The sequence below is a fragment of the Macrobrachium rosenbergii genome, chromosome 56 (genome assembly GCF_040412425.1).
Source record: "Macrobrachium rosenbergii isolate ZJJX-2024 chromosome 56, ASM4041242v1, whole genome shotgun sequence".
In the NCBI taxonomy this organism is placed as follows: domain Eukaryota; kingdom Metazoa; phylum Arthropoda; class Malacostraca; order Decapoda; family Palaemonidae; genus Macrobrachium; species Macrobrachium rosenbergii.
Genome location: NC_089796.1, coordinates 71,436,363 through 71,451,712, shown reverse-complemented (window position 1 = coordinate 71,451,712; position 15,350 = coordinate 71,436,363). Strand labels below are relative to the sequence as shown.

Genomic DNA, 15,350 nt, shown 5'->3' with positions numbered 1-15,350 from the left:
TGAGTTTATGAGATTTTCATACATTAATGCTAATAATATATCCATATGAGCAAGCACTCCTTATTTTAGCCAACTTTAGAAAAGAAATGAAAATTTAACAGGGAAGTGCAAAATTAACATTTTGACGAGAGAGAGAGAGAGAGAGAGAGAGAGAGAGAGAGAGAGAGAGAGAGAGAGAGAGAGAGTTAACACAAGCAAGAAGTCACCATGCTCTGTCATCACTGCATAAGACTATTCAATCCAACACTGGAAGACTGACAAGAAAAGAAAGTATATTAAAAATCAATTACTGTATATCATACAGTATTTACTCTTAATCTTTATTGCGGATACTCATATCTTATTACCGGTTACTGTATATGATGTAACATGATATGAAAAAATCAGTGCATAAACATGCAGCATTCTCTCTCTCTCTCTCTCACACACACATACACACATAAATCAAATGTAAAAATGTACCACTGGTATGATTAAACTTTTGTTCGCGCATAAGGTGTTTTACCTCTGGGAAAGCATTGTAAACACACATATGCTTACATAATTAATAATGCTATAAATGCTGCTAACCTTAACGCAACAAAGGAAACTCACTATCTAATAAACAACTACTTGGACCGTGGGCCTGAAAAATTCTTTTCAATACAAACTATAAGTAACTGGACCTTTAAATCATTCTAGCAAAATGCACATACGATTGCTTTCGTTCAGTCACAACAATTGATTCTAAATATACCAGAGCTTAATTAAATATTTCACTTCATTCTTAATTTCTCTATTACGTATAAGGTTAATTTCTCTATTACGTAAAGGGGCGTCTGTGAAATTCCGTAACTCGTGTCTTTCTCTTGCTTTATCTTCCACGAATATCCAGTTACCTCACAGTATTTATTCAAATCTTCTGGTGCCCACGAGATCCAAGCTCGCTCTCCCAATCCTGAGAGAATTTGTACTTGGCAGAGGACACCCGAAGATCTGGAAGACCCAAACCTTCTTGGATGAACAATGACGGACAGTAGGCTTGAGATAAGGGGATATTCGTGGAATTTGACAGACGTCCCTACACGGAAAAGAGAAATCAAGAATTAAGTGAAATACTCAAGTTCTGGCAACTGTATAATCAATTACTGTGACGGAACGATTGCAAACGCACCCTTATTGCGGTCACTTATATTCTGTGGTCAACAGAACTTTTCAGGCCCGCGTACCAAAAGGTCGCTGACTGAATAATGAATCAATGATTGATGAATAACCGACGATGCTTGTGGGCAGAAAACTTCCACTATGTTAGCCTTTTCATACGCATCCCCAGATGGCTCAGCAGCAATCAGCCTGTGTTTCGAAGTTCCAAGATATCTAGAGTCCCTTCTTACCCAGTACTTCTACACCATCTACCCGAAGCTTCCTAAGTCTTTCTCCCTTCTACCTGCCTAACGTCTTTCCAAAATTTACCAACGTGAACCTTGCAACTGATGTTCTGACTTTAAAACTTTTTTTATTATGGCGTTGATTTTTCCTCTTGGATTAATTACCAAGAAATTATTCTACCCGGCTTTTGTTTTATCAACATGAGCAGTGCTATTAAATACATACACACACACACATATATAAATATATATATATATATATATATATATATATATATATATATATATATATATATATACATACTGTATATATGTTATATGCATATATGTGTATATATTATATATCTATATATATGTACGTATGTATTCACATTACTCGTATGAATACACGGTGAAGTTGTGTGGCTAATTTGTGATGTATATATGTATATGTGTGTGTGTGTGTGAGAGAGGAGAGAGAGAGAGAGAGAGAGAGAGAGAGAGAGAGAGAGAGAGAGAGAGAGAGAGCATGCGTACGTGCGCGTGTAAAATTGCCGAATAAAAGAACCGGTGACATTAAAGACCACAGGCGTCCACGACTTCATATTAAAGAGGGGTTGGGGGGTCTTGACAGCAATTCGTACATGTTCGGTAAATGTCAGTGTGTCAAGAGCATCGTGGATAATTTCAATAATAAAAATTTTCAATTACGATAAGTGTACAAAACGGGGAATTCAGCCCCATTCAGTGAATTAATTATCCCGAAATGGGTAACTTTAGTCGTAATCTCTCTCTCTCTCTCTCTTAAAACCTGAACACTAGATTATAAAACTCATTTTCTAAAATTATGGATAGGCTACAGCACGTGAGTTACATACACCTAAATCAATGACCTAATTACTTACATTTCAGAAACGAACAATATACTATATGACATACACTGTATATGTATACATGTACAGTGTGTGTATGTATGTATACATATATAATGTATATATACATATATATATATATACAATATTTATGTATATATATATATATATATATATATATATATATATATATATATATATATATATATATATATATATATAATGTGTGTCTGTTTGTCAGCCGGTAAAATGAAATGAGAACAAGTGCCTCGTTGTTCCCCTCACGGTCCATTATCCCAGGCACGGTTTTTCTTGTGTTATTTTTATTTTACTAGCAACTGGAATAAAGTTGCACCATTTATCGAGGAGTCAACATGAAAGGAATAACGCTGCAATCATTTGTCCTTTTCCCTCGAGGTCTGATAAAAGTCAAATCTATTTACATAGGTTATTAAGCAATGCCATTGTCGTTGTTTATTCATGCTCAGCGCTCGCATAAACAATTTTGTATATTTACACTGAGCGGGAGCATGGGCAATGTCATATTATTAACAGTCGCTTGGACAATGTCACGTTATTAATAATGCAACTATTTATTTACATGCATGTATGCATGGGCTGTGCGTATAGATTTACATAAATACACATATGCTTGCACGGTATATTTACTCTTGAAAAATGCCCAAACCAAGAAATATTTATGAGCATTGATGACTCTTTCTTTACCATGAAGCTTGGTATAAGAACATTGCTATATATTAGACTAGTTTCTGAAACATATCCGAAACAGTTGAATAATAAAATGTTAAATGAAAAAAAAGTTCGCGTTCAATCATCAACAATGAAACAACTTTTTCGAAAGATTATCTGAGAAATTTGGCTGTGCCACACGCACACACACACATTTATACATACGAGTATATATATATATATATATATATATATATATATATATATATATATATATATATATATATATCAATATATATATCAATCATATATACATTATACTATAACCAACAATTTCCTGGATTAATTTCTTTATGCTTACGATCAGCCTCGAACCTACAGTAAGTTCCATATTTAAAAAAAAAAAAAAAACCATCTTCGTATATCGCATGTAAAAATGATTTAATATTGACACGTATACATTCTAGCTGAGAGAAAGTTGCCTCAATAGCAGTAGTAACTTCATTATACACACGTAAGGTAAGCTCCAAATGTCAAGAAGAAAGTTTAGCATGACGAATGAATGACGTCCACTGCAAATTGAGTCATTCATAGGATGTTATACAATTGATGCAACGCATTACTGCCTTAAAGCAATTCTCCTTGTAAGTAAATTATAAAATTTACTTACAACTTTATCTACTTATTTATTTATTTAGCTTTTCCTCTCTAATAACTGATCTCTTTTCTGTTATCTTCTGCTACTTTTTTCAAATGTACACCATACTCTTCGGAAACTTGAATTTCAAGTCCATGGCCCCTTTGGGCTTGTTCCATATGAATAGGGTTCATCTTCTGATTTAATAATAATAATAATAATAATAATAATAATAATAATAATAATAATAATAATAATAATAAACAGAGGCCCCTTGGGTTGTTGTCCAATCAATGATCATTTAAGGCATGGAGCTCTCTGATAGCGAAGCTACGTTTTTCACGTGGTTGTGCATGAGAGAGAGAGAGAGAGAGAGAGAGAGAGAGAGAGAGAGAGAGAGAGAGAGAGAGAGAGAGAGAGAGAGAGAGATGGCCAGGTAATATTATGTTTTTTAACTGGTGTCGATTATGTTTATGGGAAGAACCCTGTCGGTCCTTCCCATTCGGAATACCCTGGTAAATATTAATATTGATATATAAGAGCTTGTTCGTGCAAGTCATTCATTTGGCACAAAAAGCAAATATAATTGTGAATAATCAGTTTAGATGCATCATGCCGTCGTAAACACGGCTAAAGTGACACAATATCTTGAGCCACTTTGTAAAAATAAGTTATGATCAAACACCCATTTAACCACACCTGTTACCTAATAAAAGTGGTAACGGTCACTACATAAATATACCTGATACCTGATAAATAAAACCACCATCTAACAAACTAATCCAACCTGATACTTGGTAAACTTCATGTATATACACAAACAAAGTAGCTCATATTTGATGACGTGAACGCAAAGTCAGAAACGCTAATGCTTTGACATTTCATGAATGCGATCTCTTACCAGAAATAAAACTAAGCTGATGGCTGACAAATATAACTCGTACTGCTTTAAGTGTAATACATACACATATATATGTGTATGTATTACATATATATATATGTGTGTGTAGTATAATACATACATATATATATATATATGTATATATTATATATATGTATGTATATATGTATATATATATATATATATATATATATATATATATATATATATATATATATATATATATATATATATATATATATATATATATATATATATATATATATATATGTTCATAACTGCAATATGTTATTGATGAACTGATTTCTTGTAAAGGTAGAATAGTGAAGAAGCTAAAAGTTAATATATATGTATACATACGTATAAATAGGCATACATATATAAATATGTGCGTGTGTGTGTGCGTGTGTGTGCACGTATGTCTACCATACATAATCAACCTCGAGTGTAAAACACAAATGAACGTCTGAGTGCAATACGTGTTCAAAAGTTCAGAGAAAATTTCAATGGTGCTAATCGCAGTGGCATTGAGAACCGAATAAGAGAAATTTTCAAAAAGCGTAAAAACAAGAGGATTTAAACTTTGGGCGACAATGATTACATGTCAAAATAACCTTACACTAGAAAACAGAAATTCCTAGTCAGAATCTACATCAACCATTTACATGACAAAATTAAACAAGTAAAAAATGCGCCGAAGTTTCTTAAGCGCAACCGAATTTTCTGTAGAGCGTATAATCAAGGCCACCAAAAATATATATATATCTTTCGGTGGTCTCGGTATAATGTTGTATGAGCCGCGGCCCATGAATCTTTAACCACTGTCCGGTGGTGGCCTGTCTTATATCGTTGCCAGATGCATGACTATGCCTAACTTTAACCTTAAAAAAATCAAAACTACTTAGGCTAGAGGGCTGCAATTTGGTGTGTTTGATGATTGGAGGGTGGATGATCAATATACCAATTTGCAGCTCTCTAGCCTCGCTAGTTTTTAAGATCTGAGGGAGGACAGAAAAACTATAGTTTTCTTTTACAGAAAGTAAAACGAGATCTTAGGTTACAAAACAAGCGAGCGAAATAACTCACAGTATAATCCCTATTTAGAAGCCAGCTGATCGTGATACCTGACAAAAGCGATCTGTATTCGTTAACCCAAGTCACCTGTGGCCTGACAGAAGAGGTTTCGTGTGGAACGAAAATTAGTAACTCACAAAACGGATTTCTAGTTAAATGTCCTAATCAACTAGTATTTTTAGAGCGAAGTATAACAGGTGTAAGCTTTCCTAATATTAATATTTGTATCATTATGTTAAAACCGTCAAAAAGTATACAGTATAATAAAAGGGCTGTAAAGCTTGTGTGTATATTCATGCAAACTATCAACCAATGTGTCCTGCTTAGAATATACCACTCGTACTGCCAAATACATTACCTTTCATTATTTTGTTATATGAATGAGCTCATCCTAAGCGTTCATATTATACAATTCTTTTCCTGTAATCAAGGAGTAGGTTAAGAAAACAACCACTATAGGAACAAAAAGTCTAAGCAAAAAGAAAATATCAAAACAGGAGTTTTTCAATCTACTCTAAGGTCTTCTTTGTGTTTTTAAGTAGCTCTCTTTCTTAACCATTCAAGACAAAAGCGAAGTGTGTGTGTTTCTGTTACTGGATTCAAGACCCATGTTCCTATCCCTCGGATATGAAACCTGACAATTCAGTGTAATATGACAATTTTCTAAAAGCTGACGAGAATTGTACGTGAACCCTACCTTTTAAGCCCGTCCAAGCGAACTGAGCCCGAGAAGGGAAAGGAATGACGCCTCGCTATCTTCATAATCGACGCAATCATTTTGCCAGACATTTTTTTTTTTTACGTAATTAGGCTGCAGTTGTTTTCCTCCTGGGATGGGATATATAACTGCACTAGCCTGCTCTTGATTTAAAAAAATAATATATCTTTTTTATTTCTTCTTCTTCTTAGTAAGATATACTGTATTCAGCCTGGAAACAGACTTGACGTTTATTTCTGCACCAAAAGAGGATCATCAAGTCACTTCTAGATTCCACACATTACACAGACACTGTCGCGGCTCAGACTTAAACCTTGGAACTATAGCATGTCTGAAGCTTTAGCCTCGAACTTGCAAATAACATGCCGTTTTATACAAATCAGCCAAGGTGTCTGCCACATTGGTGACCAAAGGTGTCCTTTAATAAAACCCCCTGAACTGCACTGGACAAAACCATTCACAGCTACTGACCGTCAGTGCCACAGTGGCAGCTTGATGTGCTGGTAAATCAAAGCACTGAATATCCAATCCTATACATGGATAAGATCTGGATAAGATCAGCCTCATCTAAGATTTTAGAGAAAACAAGGATAGTGAAAAAATCAGTATACTGAAAGGTTTTATTGCTTCCTTCTTCACATTGGTCCCATAGAAAATAGCAGCATCTTTATAGAAGAGTACACCCATTCATAAAATGGCCGTATAGACATGGGGGTGATGCTGTCTCCCCTTCTCTTTCTACTTACAAAATAACGGCAAGGAAGATGACATCGATCATTCGAGCCGTTTCGCCAAAAAACTATGCTATTCAGAGATTAATCGTTTTACAATGGCAAAGACAATAAAGTTCATTGGAAAAAATATTTTAGATATTTTAAATTAAGTTCCTGGAAAAAAAAATTTCGAATGAACGTCAAGAGGTCAGTGTAGCTTTCTTCAGAGTTCACGAAGTTTATTTTTAGAATTTTAATAGTCATTTCTGTTGGACACGATTAGCAAATCAGGAAGTCCACTTCCGCAATCGTCAGTTCTAGCAAATCAGGAAGTCCACTTCCGCAATCGTCAGTTCAATCACAATCTAAAATTATCTTCTAAGGATAAACCCTCTCTCTCGCTCTGAAGTTTTGAAGTTTTACTTGAAAAATTCCTCTCTTTATTAGCAAATAAGAAAGTCCACTTCCACAATCGTCATTTCAAACACAATCTAAGATTATCTTCTAAGGATAAACTCTCTCCCTCTGAAGTTTTGAAATTTTTGTTGAAAAATTCCCCTCTCTATTAGCAAATCAGAAAGTCCACTTCCGCAATCGTCAATTCAATCACAATCTAAAATTATCTTCTAAGGATAAACTCTATATTTTTCTCTCTCTGTCTCTTCTCTCTCTCTCTCTCTTAAGTTTTGAAGTTTTAGTTGAAAAATTCCTCTCTCTGTTAGCAAATCAGAAAGTCCACTTCCGCAATCGTCAGTTCAATTACAATCTAAAACTAATTTATCTTCTAAGGATAAACTCTCTCTGAAGTTTTAAAGTTTTAGTTGAAAAAATCTTTTGATTGATATTAAACACTTGAGAACTTAAAAAAAAATCCGTCCTCGAAGGTTATGTTCCATTTGACGTGGGTAGAAAAATCGGAGAAACAAAAGGTTCACCTTCGAGTGTCATTAAGAGACAAAGAAATCTTTGACGTCCAGCAATTATAATTCGTCCGTGCAACATGAGCTTCCTCTTCACGTTGGTTCTAATTTGCTTACGGAGAGAGAGAGAGAGAGAGAGAGAGAGAGAGAGAGAGAGAGAGAGAGAGAGAGAGAGAGAGATCTATACTATAAAGCTGCAAGGATTAAAATATTTTAGGGTAACGTGGAAAAGGATTTAATGAAGCGAGAGAGAGAGAGAGATCTATACTTAGTGTGTGAATTCTTTTAAAGGTGCCAGGATTAAAGTAGTTTAAGGTAACATGTAAAAGGATTTGAGAGAGAGAGAGAGAGAGAGAGAGAGAGAGAGAGAGAGAGAGAGAGAGAGAGAGAGAGACTCAATTTTCAACATTTGGTGTATGACTTATTCTTTTACCATTACAAAACAACGGAATAAGTAGAGTTTCATCAGACAAGCGCATGAAAAATGATCACTTGGAAGGAATTTATAAGAAAGAGTGCATTACAGGTAAGCCTTTTATTCGTCCTAGACACCCCCAGGAGTTATTCGCTTAATAATAGTGGGTGAATGGAAGGCGCTAATCACGAAGAAATTATAATTCCGTGGAAAATTGGATATACCGCCGGAAGGGAATGAAACAGAGAAGTGGTTATATTACACCACCGTAAACCATAAGGAACTTGAGATTACCAAGACTGTAATAACCATGCAAGGGTGAGCAAAGAGATTTTTACATAAATATCTGGGTAATAATATAATGATATAATATCGAATAAATGTGTGAATTTACAAGACCATACAATGGATAAATTCAAGAGTTGCAAACACGAACGTACAAAGGGTCTGTTTGCCTCGGCAAAAATAAGTAATATATATATATATATATATATATATATATATATATATATATATATATATATATATATATATACACATATATATATATATATATATATATATATATATATATATATATATATATATACACATATATATATATATATATATATATATATATATATATATATATATATATATATATATATATTTTCAGTAAATATATAACAGCACTATGTACATTAAGAGTGCATTCTACTACATAACCAACGGTACTGGGAGACCAACGACTGAGAAAAAAAATAATTCATTCACAACCACAACAATTTATAATAATACTGTTTCCTTCATTATGAATGAAGGAACTATTGACACTCGCCCATCCATTCAATTTATATTCACATGGAAAACCACTTCAAACAGTGGACTCGAGTTAACTACTCATATTTACATGGCGTCGCTTGTAAAGGACTGTGAAGTTTTACTTATATAATAGCAGTTACAAAATATCGTGAGGATTAGTTCACTGGCAATTGTATAGCGAGAGGCAATACATCTTATGAACCTTAAAACTAGGCTTACTCATTTCTACTCTCAAAAAATTAGGGGAAATGAAATTAACCGTGAGGAGTTATTCACTTTTACATGCAGGTAAAACCACTCTAGATATCTAGGTGACAAACCCTCGCAAATGGCTAAATAAAACATAAATGTTTAACTGTGAAACCAACTGGCTTCCCTAGGCTTCTCCAGAGACGATGAAATTACAACCTAACTGACCTGATCTAATGAAAAAGCAGTGGTGGTTTTCGAAAATAAAGAGGCAAATAAATAAATAACTAAATAAATAAATGCATAAATAAATAAATCATGGGCAAAAAATTATTACATAATTCTGTTAAGTCTATTCATACTCCTAAGGATGAGGCTATTAGTGATGGTATTTACAATGAAATCAATTTAATTTCCTTGTCAGCAAATCCCTTCACATAAGGAAGGGTGGGTCCTGTTACCGTTGCAAGGCATCACGAGTGCAGACAGTGCTCCGCATAATACTGGCAAGACCCAACGTAATACTGGCCAATGCCCCAATAAAACTGGTTATGCCCTTCTAGAAAATGGCAAGGAGCGTCAACAAACTCACAGTGCATCTCAAACAAGTTGTATTACGTTACAAAACACTGGATGCCCCGTGGCACTGTGTCAATGCCCAAAGATAAATTGACACTACAGAACATGAAATTGAAGAAAGTGTTTCTTTTTCTCAACCAAATATATTCCTAACAGGATTTACAGTTTCATAATCAGTCAATTCAAGTCACAAAATTCTAACTGTAGGTTTTTACGGGATTCAGAAAATCACACAATTCTGACTCCGGGAGTATGTAAAAAAAAAAAAGACCAAAAAATCAGTGCTTAAAAAAACCATAACTCTTGGTTTTTGCTTGATCTAAGAAATGGAAAAATATATAAGCTTTTGCAAGAAATGTACTACAATCGCACACCGTTTATTCAAAAGTATTTCAAAGAGAGACTTTATATCACTGTCATTCTGAAACGAATTTGAAACCTTAGTCGTGATTATAAGCCCCAGTGTGATGTTTATGCTTTTTAATACTGCTTATTTTTTTCCCACGAACCCACATGACTAATGGAACACTTTTGTGGGATTATACCCCTTTTTAACATAATGTCCGTTACAAACAACAATATCGGTGACGTGCAAAACTTTGTTTCTGTCACCTTTCTAAATAAGACTAATCCGTGCAAGTCACAAAAGATGTCATTTTCAAAATTGAAGGTACACTTGCTTGCTGTCATTAATGGCATTTAATTACAACAAGGAACGTTAAGTTTTATTACTGAAACAAACATTTGATGAAAATATTAAGAGCTGCAATGCGAAGATATCCACCTAAAACGTTTTGTTAGCATTCGTTTAAGATTGGTGTTTCTTCACAAAATTTTAAAGACAAATACCAGATTTAGGCATTGCTGAGTAAGTTATATATATATATATATATATATATATATATATATATATATATATATATATATATATATATATATATATATATATATATATAATTAAAACACCTGAACCGGTATATTTCTCTATGTGCAAACAGGCAACTATTTCAAGATGACACAAAAACCTCTTTATGAATAAAAATAAATAAATAACAGAATGATATATTCAACATGTGAGGAGCATCTCTCAGCCACGCGACGGCGGAATTCAGCGCCATCTATGGAGGAGATCGAGAAGCTGAGAGAACTTTGGTCAGATGATCCCGTCTACAGAAACTCGGTCTCATCGTCCAGGTCGATCGAGTCTTGATCGAACGAACCGCTTGTCATTCTTGCAGCCTGTGAAAGGAAAGGAAATTGCCTGGATCATCATTTAACTGGTTAGTTCTACAAATATACCTGCTTCTAAAGTACTTCGTTCTACAAATATACCTGCTTCTAAAGTACTTCGTTCTACAAATATACCTGCTTCTAAAGTACTTCGTTCTACAAATATACCTGCTTCTAAAGTAGTTAGTTCTACAAATATACCTGCTTCTAAAGTAGTTAGTTCTACAAATATGCCTGCTTCTAAAGTGCTTCGTTCTACAAATATACTTGCTTCTGAAGTACTCAGTTCTATAAATATACCTGCATCTAAAGTACTTAGTTCTACAAATATTCCTGCTTCTAAAGTACTTAGTTCTACAAATATACTTGCCTCTAAAAGTTCTATGTGGTTAAAATACACTTCGTTTTAAATACTTACTTACAAAAGGACATAAAATCCAATATAGCTATTTCTAAAGTACTAAGTAGTTAAAATACCCTTAGTTCGAAATACCTGGTGACATAAAACCTAGTATACTTATTTCTAAGGTACTCTGTGGTTAAAATACCCTTTATTTCTAAATACCTGGTAACTACAGCGACACAAAATCCAATATAATTATTTCTAGGGTACTAAGATGTTAAAATACCCTTCGTTCTAAATATTTTGTGACTAAGGGGACATAAAATCCAAAATACTCATTTCTAAAGTATTCAGTGGTTAAGATAAACTAAGTTCCAAATACTTAATGATTAATGAGACATGAAATCTAAAATACTTATTTCAAAAGTATTCAGTCGTTAAAGTACACTTTAGTTCTCAATATTTAATGGCTAGTGTGACATAAAGTGCCTTTCATATTATTCATAAATTTCTAAATCTAAATTCAATAAGCAAACGGTAAAATACTCTGGCAATAGGTATGTTAGTAAGATTAAATAATTAAAAGTAAAAAAACAGTAAGGTATGTTAGTGTTATTTAGTGAAAGTTAGAAGTCAAACAAACAGTGAGATATGTTGGTGTAACGGAATAAAAGTTAAAAGGCAAACAAACAGTAAGGTATGTTAGTGTTATTTAACAAAAGTTAGAAGTCAAACAAACAGCGAGATATATTAGTGTAACGGAATGAAAGTTAAAAGGCAAACAAACAGTAAAGTATGTTAGTACTATTCAATAAAAGTTAAAAGTCAAATAAACACCGAGATACGTAAGATAACAGTCAAACAAACAGTAAGGTATATTAGTGTAATGAAGTAACAGTTAATAGTCAAACAAACAATAAGGTATACGTTATTGTAATTTAAAGAAAGGTAAAATCAAACGAACAGTGAAGTATGTTTTAGTGTAACGGAATAGACGTTAAAAAGTCAAAATACAACACAGCTACCAGACAACCATTTGTCACGCAACTGTACCTACGCTACAAAGCTGAATAACAACAAACAACATCTGCTTTAAATTCGTGCATGCATTTCACGCCCGCCTGGATAAATATAAAATTTAAAACAGATAGGCTTTTGTGTCATATGACTGCGCACGAAAAGGGGGAATGGGGAGGGGGTGTTATAAAAAAAAAGTGGGAGAGATTGGGGGGGGGAGGAGGGAAGGAGACGGTCTGTGATGAATAGCCGTAAATAAAATGTTGAAAGTGAATTATGATTAATTAACAGGATACACTTGCTCTATATTTATAAATCTGCAAAACTGCGATGGCTGTTCCTTGATTATGCGAGAGATGACCCTCATGTCCTAACAATTGATAAAAATAATAATGATGCTTTTTTACGTGATATATATATATATATATATATATATATATATATATATATATATATATATATATATATATGTGTGTGTGTGTGTGTGTGTGTGTGTGTGTATGTATATATAGATATATATATATATATATATATATATATATATATATATATATATATATGCATGTATGTATGTATATATATACACATATATTATATATATATATATATATATATATATATATATATTACTAAAAGAATTCACCATTACATCATCCTTCAATTGTTCTTCAGTACTGCATGAACTTCTCAATCCCTAGAACCTACATCCCCTGTGCCACTTACCTTGCGCACGCGCACGCCCACACACACACACACACACACACACACACACACACACACACACACACACACACACACACACACAGACACCCTTTACTTCCTGGATATCAAAGGATTTAAGTTCCAAAGCCTCTTGCACTCTACATCAGCTTTTCACAAATACTAACCTTTTTAACATATCTTTATATACCTTCCTAAATATATCATTCTCTCAACCTTCTTTAATCCCTAGTTATTACGTTAACAATTTCGACTGGCTGGTTCCATCTTTTCTCTCTTATTTCCATTCACCATCCACGGACATTTTTATCCCTAAATATATTTCAGTTTTTGTTCCATTGATATTCCATTCCTCCTGCAACCGCTTTGATCCAAACTAGCTTTCACTGATCCAGCGTTCTGACTTTCATGTACCTTCATAAATGGACACTCCGCTACCACTGAATTTCACCGTCCATATCATATACTTAATCTTAAACTATTCTACCAGTCTATGCAGCATCTCTCTATCATCTTTACTGGCTACTGCTGTATTCAACTTCAAAACATCAGCAAGCTTCGCGCCATTCTTGAGCCTTAATTTTCAGTTCCTCAATCTTTAATATACATCTCTTCTATCCTGATTTCTCTCATCACTCATGAATAAATAATTTTTTTAAAAAATCATGGAATAAATAAATTTTTAAAACATCGTGTAATAAATAAGTTTTTAAAATCATGAAATAAATCAATTTTTAAAAATCATGGAATAAATAATTTAAAAAAAAAGCCATGGAATAATTCAGTTCTTCAAAAATCATAGAATAAATTAATTTTTAAAAAATCATAGAATAAATCAATTTTTAAAAAATCACGGAAACAGTTTTAGCACCAAGCCAGTTAACTGTCCACTACTTATTCCCGCACAAGGTTTCGAACGACAAAAAGTAAGAGTAATGCTTCTATCTAACGCTACCTAATGAAACCTATTTTGTACGTTTAAAGTTAAAAAATACTCCAGCTCTCCAGCATGTCTCAGTAAAGTTATCTGTGTGGTTCTCATTACACTGGATAGTTTGAGGAAAGATAATGTCGACAGTGTGGAAAAAGTATCATTACGAATATCAATAACACAAAAATCAAAGTTAAATCATTTTTATGAAATAAACAACCACAACCCGTCTCTGCCAATTGTTAATACTACGATTTATCTACAGTTAATAAAAAAAAACTAGGTATACTTTATAACAGTCATGCAAGAAAAAGGTGTTCAGTCTATTAGTTTCCACTAAAACCCTACCATCCCTGGCCATATTTTTCAAGGCTTAGAACTTGATACAGATGTTAGTTAATACTCTATATGAGGTTAGTAAAATTTCCACATATCAATACAGGCAATTTCTCTTCCCAGGTGCGGAGCGCAGGTCAAATATTATAGTGAATTTGCAGTTGCAAAAGTTATCAACAACATGAAATAATAATGCTCATAAAAGAAAAAGCAAATCATATAACTGGGGACTCGATCTTTCCACATAGTCAGTCTTATGGAAAATTCACCAAGGTTTCGAGTTTCCATCAAAATTACTGTGGTTTTTCTTGACATACGAATAACCTATAATCTATCAGGCAGAAGGGAATATCCAGATTTAGCTGCACTCCAGGCTTACTGCCTAAAAATTCTGAATTTGAAAGCAATCTGTTCCCTTGTTTTTGCTTGAGCTGAAAATGTTAATTAATTTATTTATCTATTATTCCTTTCTCTCGTTTTCTAATCTTATGAAATGGTGGGCCTGAAGTAGTACAGGTGGAACCATGGACCAACTGCTTTCCCTACTGTTTTCCCATTATGGATCCATAATATTGCCAGTTTCGAACTTCTGTCTTCGAAATCGCCAAAATTATTCGAGGTCAACACCCAGCTAGGAACATGGCTAAGAGTAAGAGCAATAACAAGAAGACTCCACAACTCCACAGTATGAAGAATTGTGATTAAAATCTACTGACGGCCTTGACAATTCAGTTACCCAGTGAGTGACGCAATTGAGCTAAACTTGTCAAGCTTAAATTCAATTTCCTTATTATGCATTTACTGTGAATAAGCCATCAAGAGACAGCAACGCTTGAATTAATATTTTCACAAATAAGTATTCATGACCTTTCTATTAACTTTCTAAAAAGGAAAAGATAACACCGTACTCTCTTT

At 33.5% G+C, this 15,350-nt stretch overlaps 1 protein-coding gene across 5 annotated transcripts in view; it reads right to left on the bottom strand.

Annotated features, from left to right (window-relative positions):
• Positions 1-10,945: 10,945 nt before the first annotated feature.
• Positions 10,946-15,350, bottom strand: part of LOC136836045 (uncharacterized) — a 490,804-nt gene continuing 486,399 nt past the window's right edge. For all 5 annotated transcript variants that reach the window (XM_067099927.1, XM_067099930.1, XM_067099931.1 and 2 more), the window contains one exon: positions 10,946-11,097. In XM_067099927.1, the coding sequence (XP_066956028.1) occupies positions 11,026-11,097 (72 nt within the window). In that variant the 3' untranslated portion in view covers positions 10,946-11,025. The remainder of the gene's footprint in view (positions 11,098-15,350) is intronic.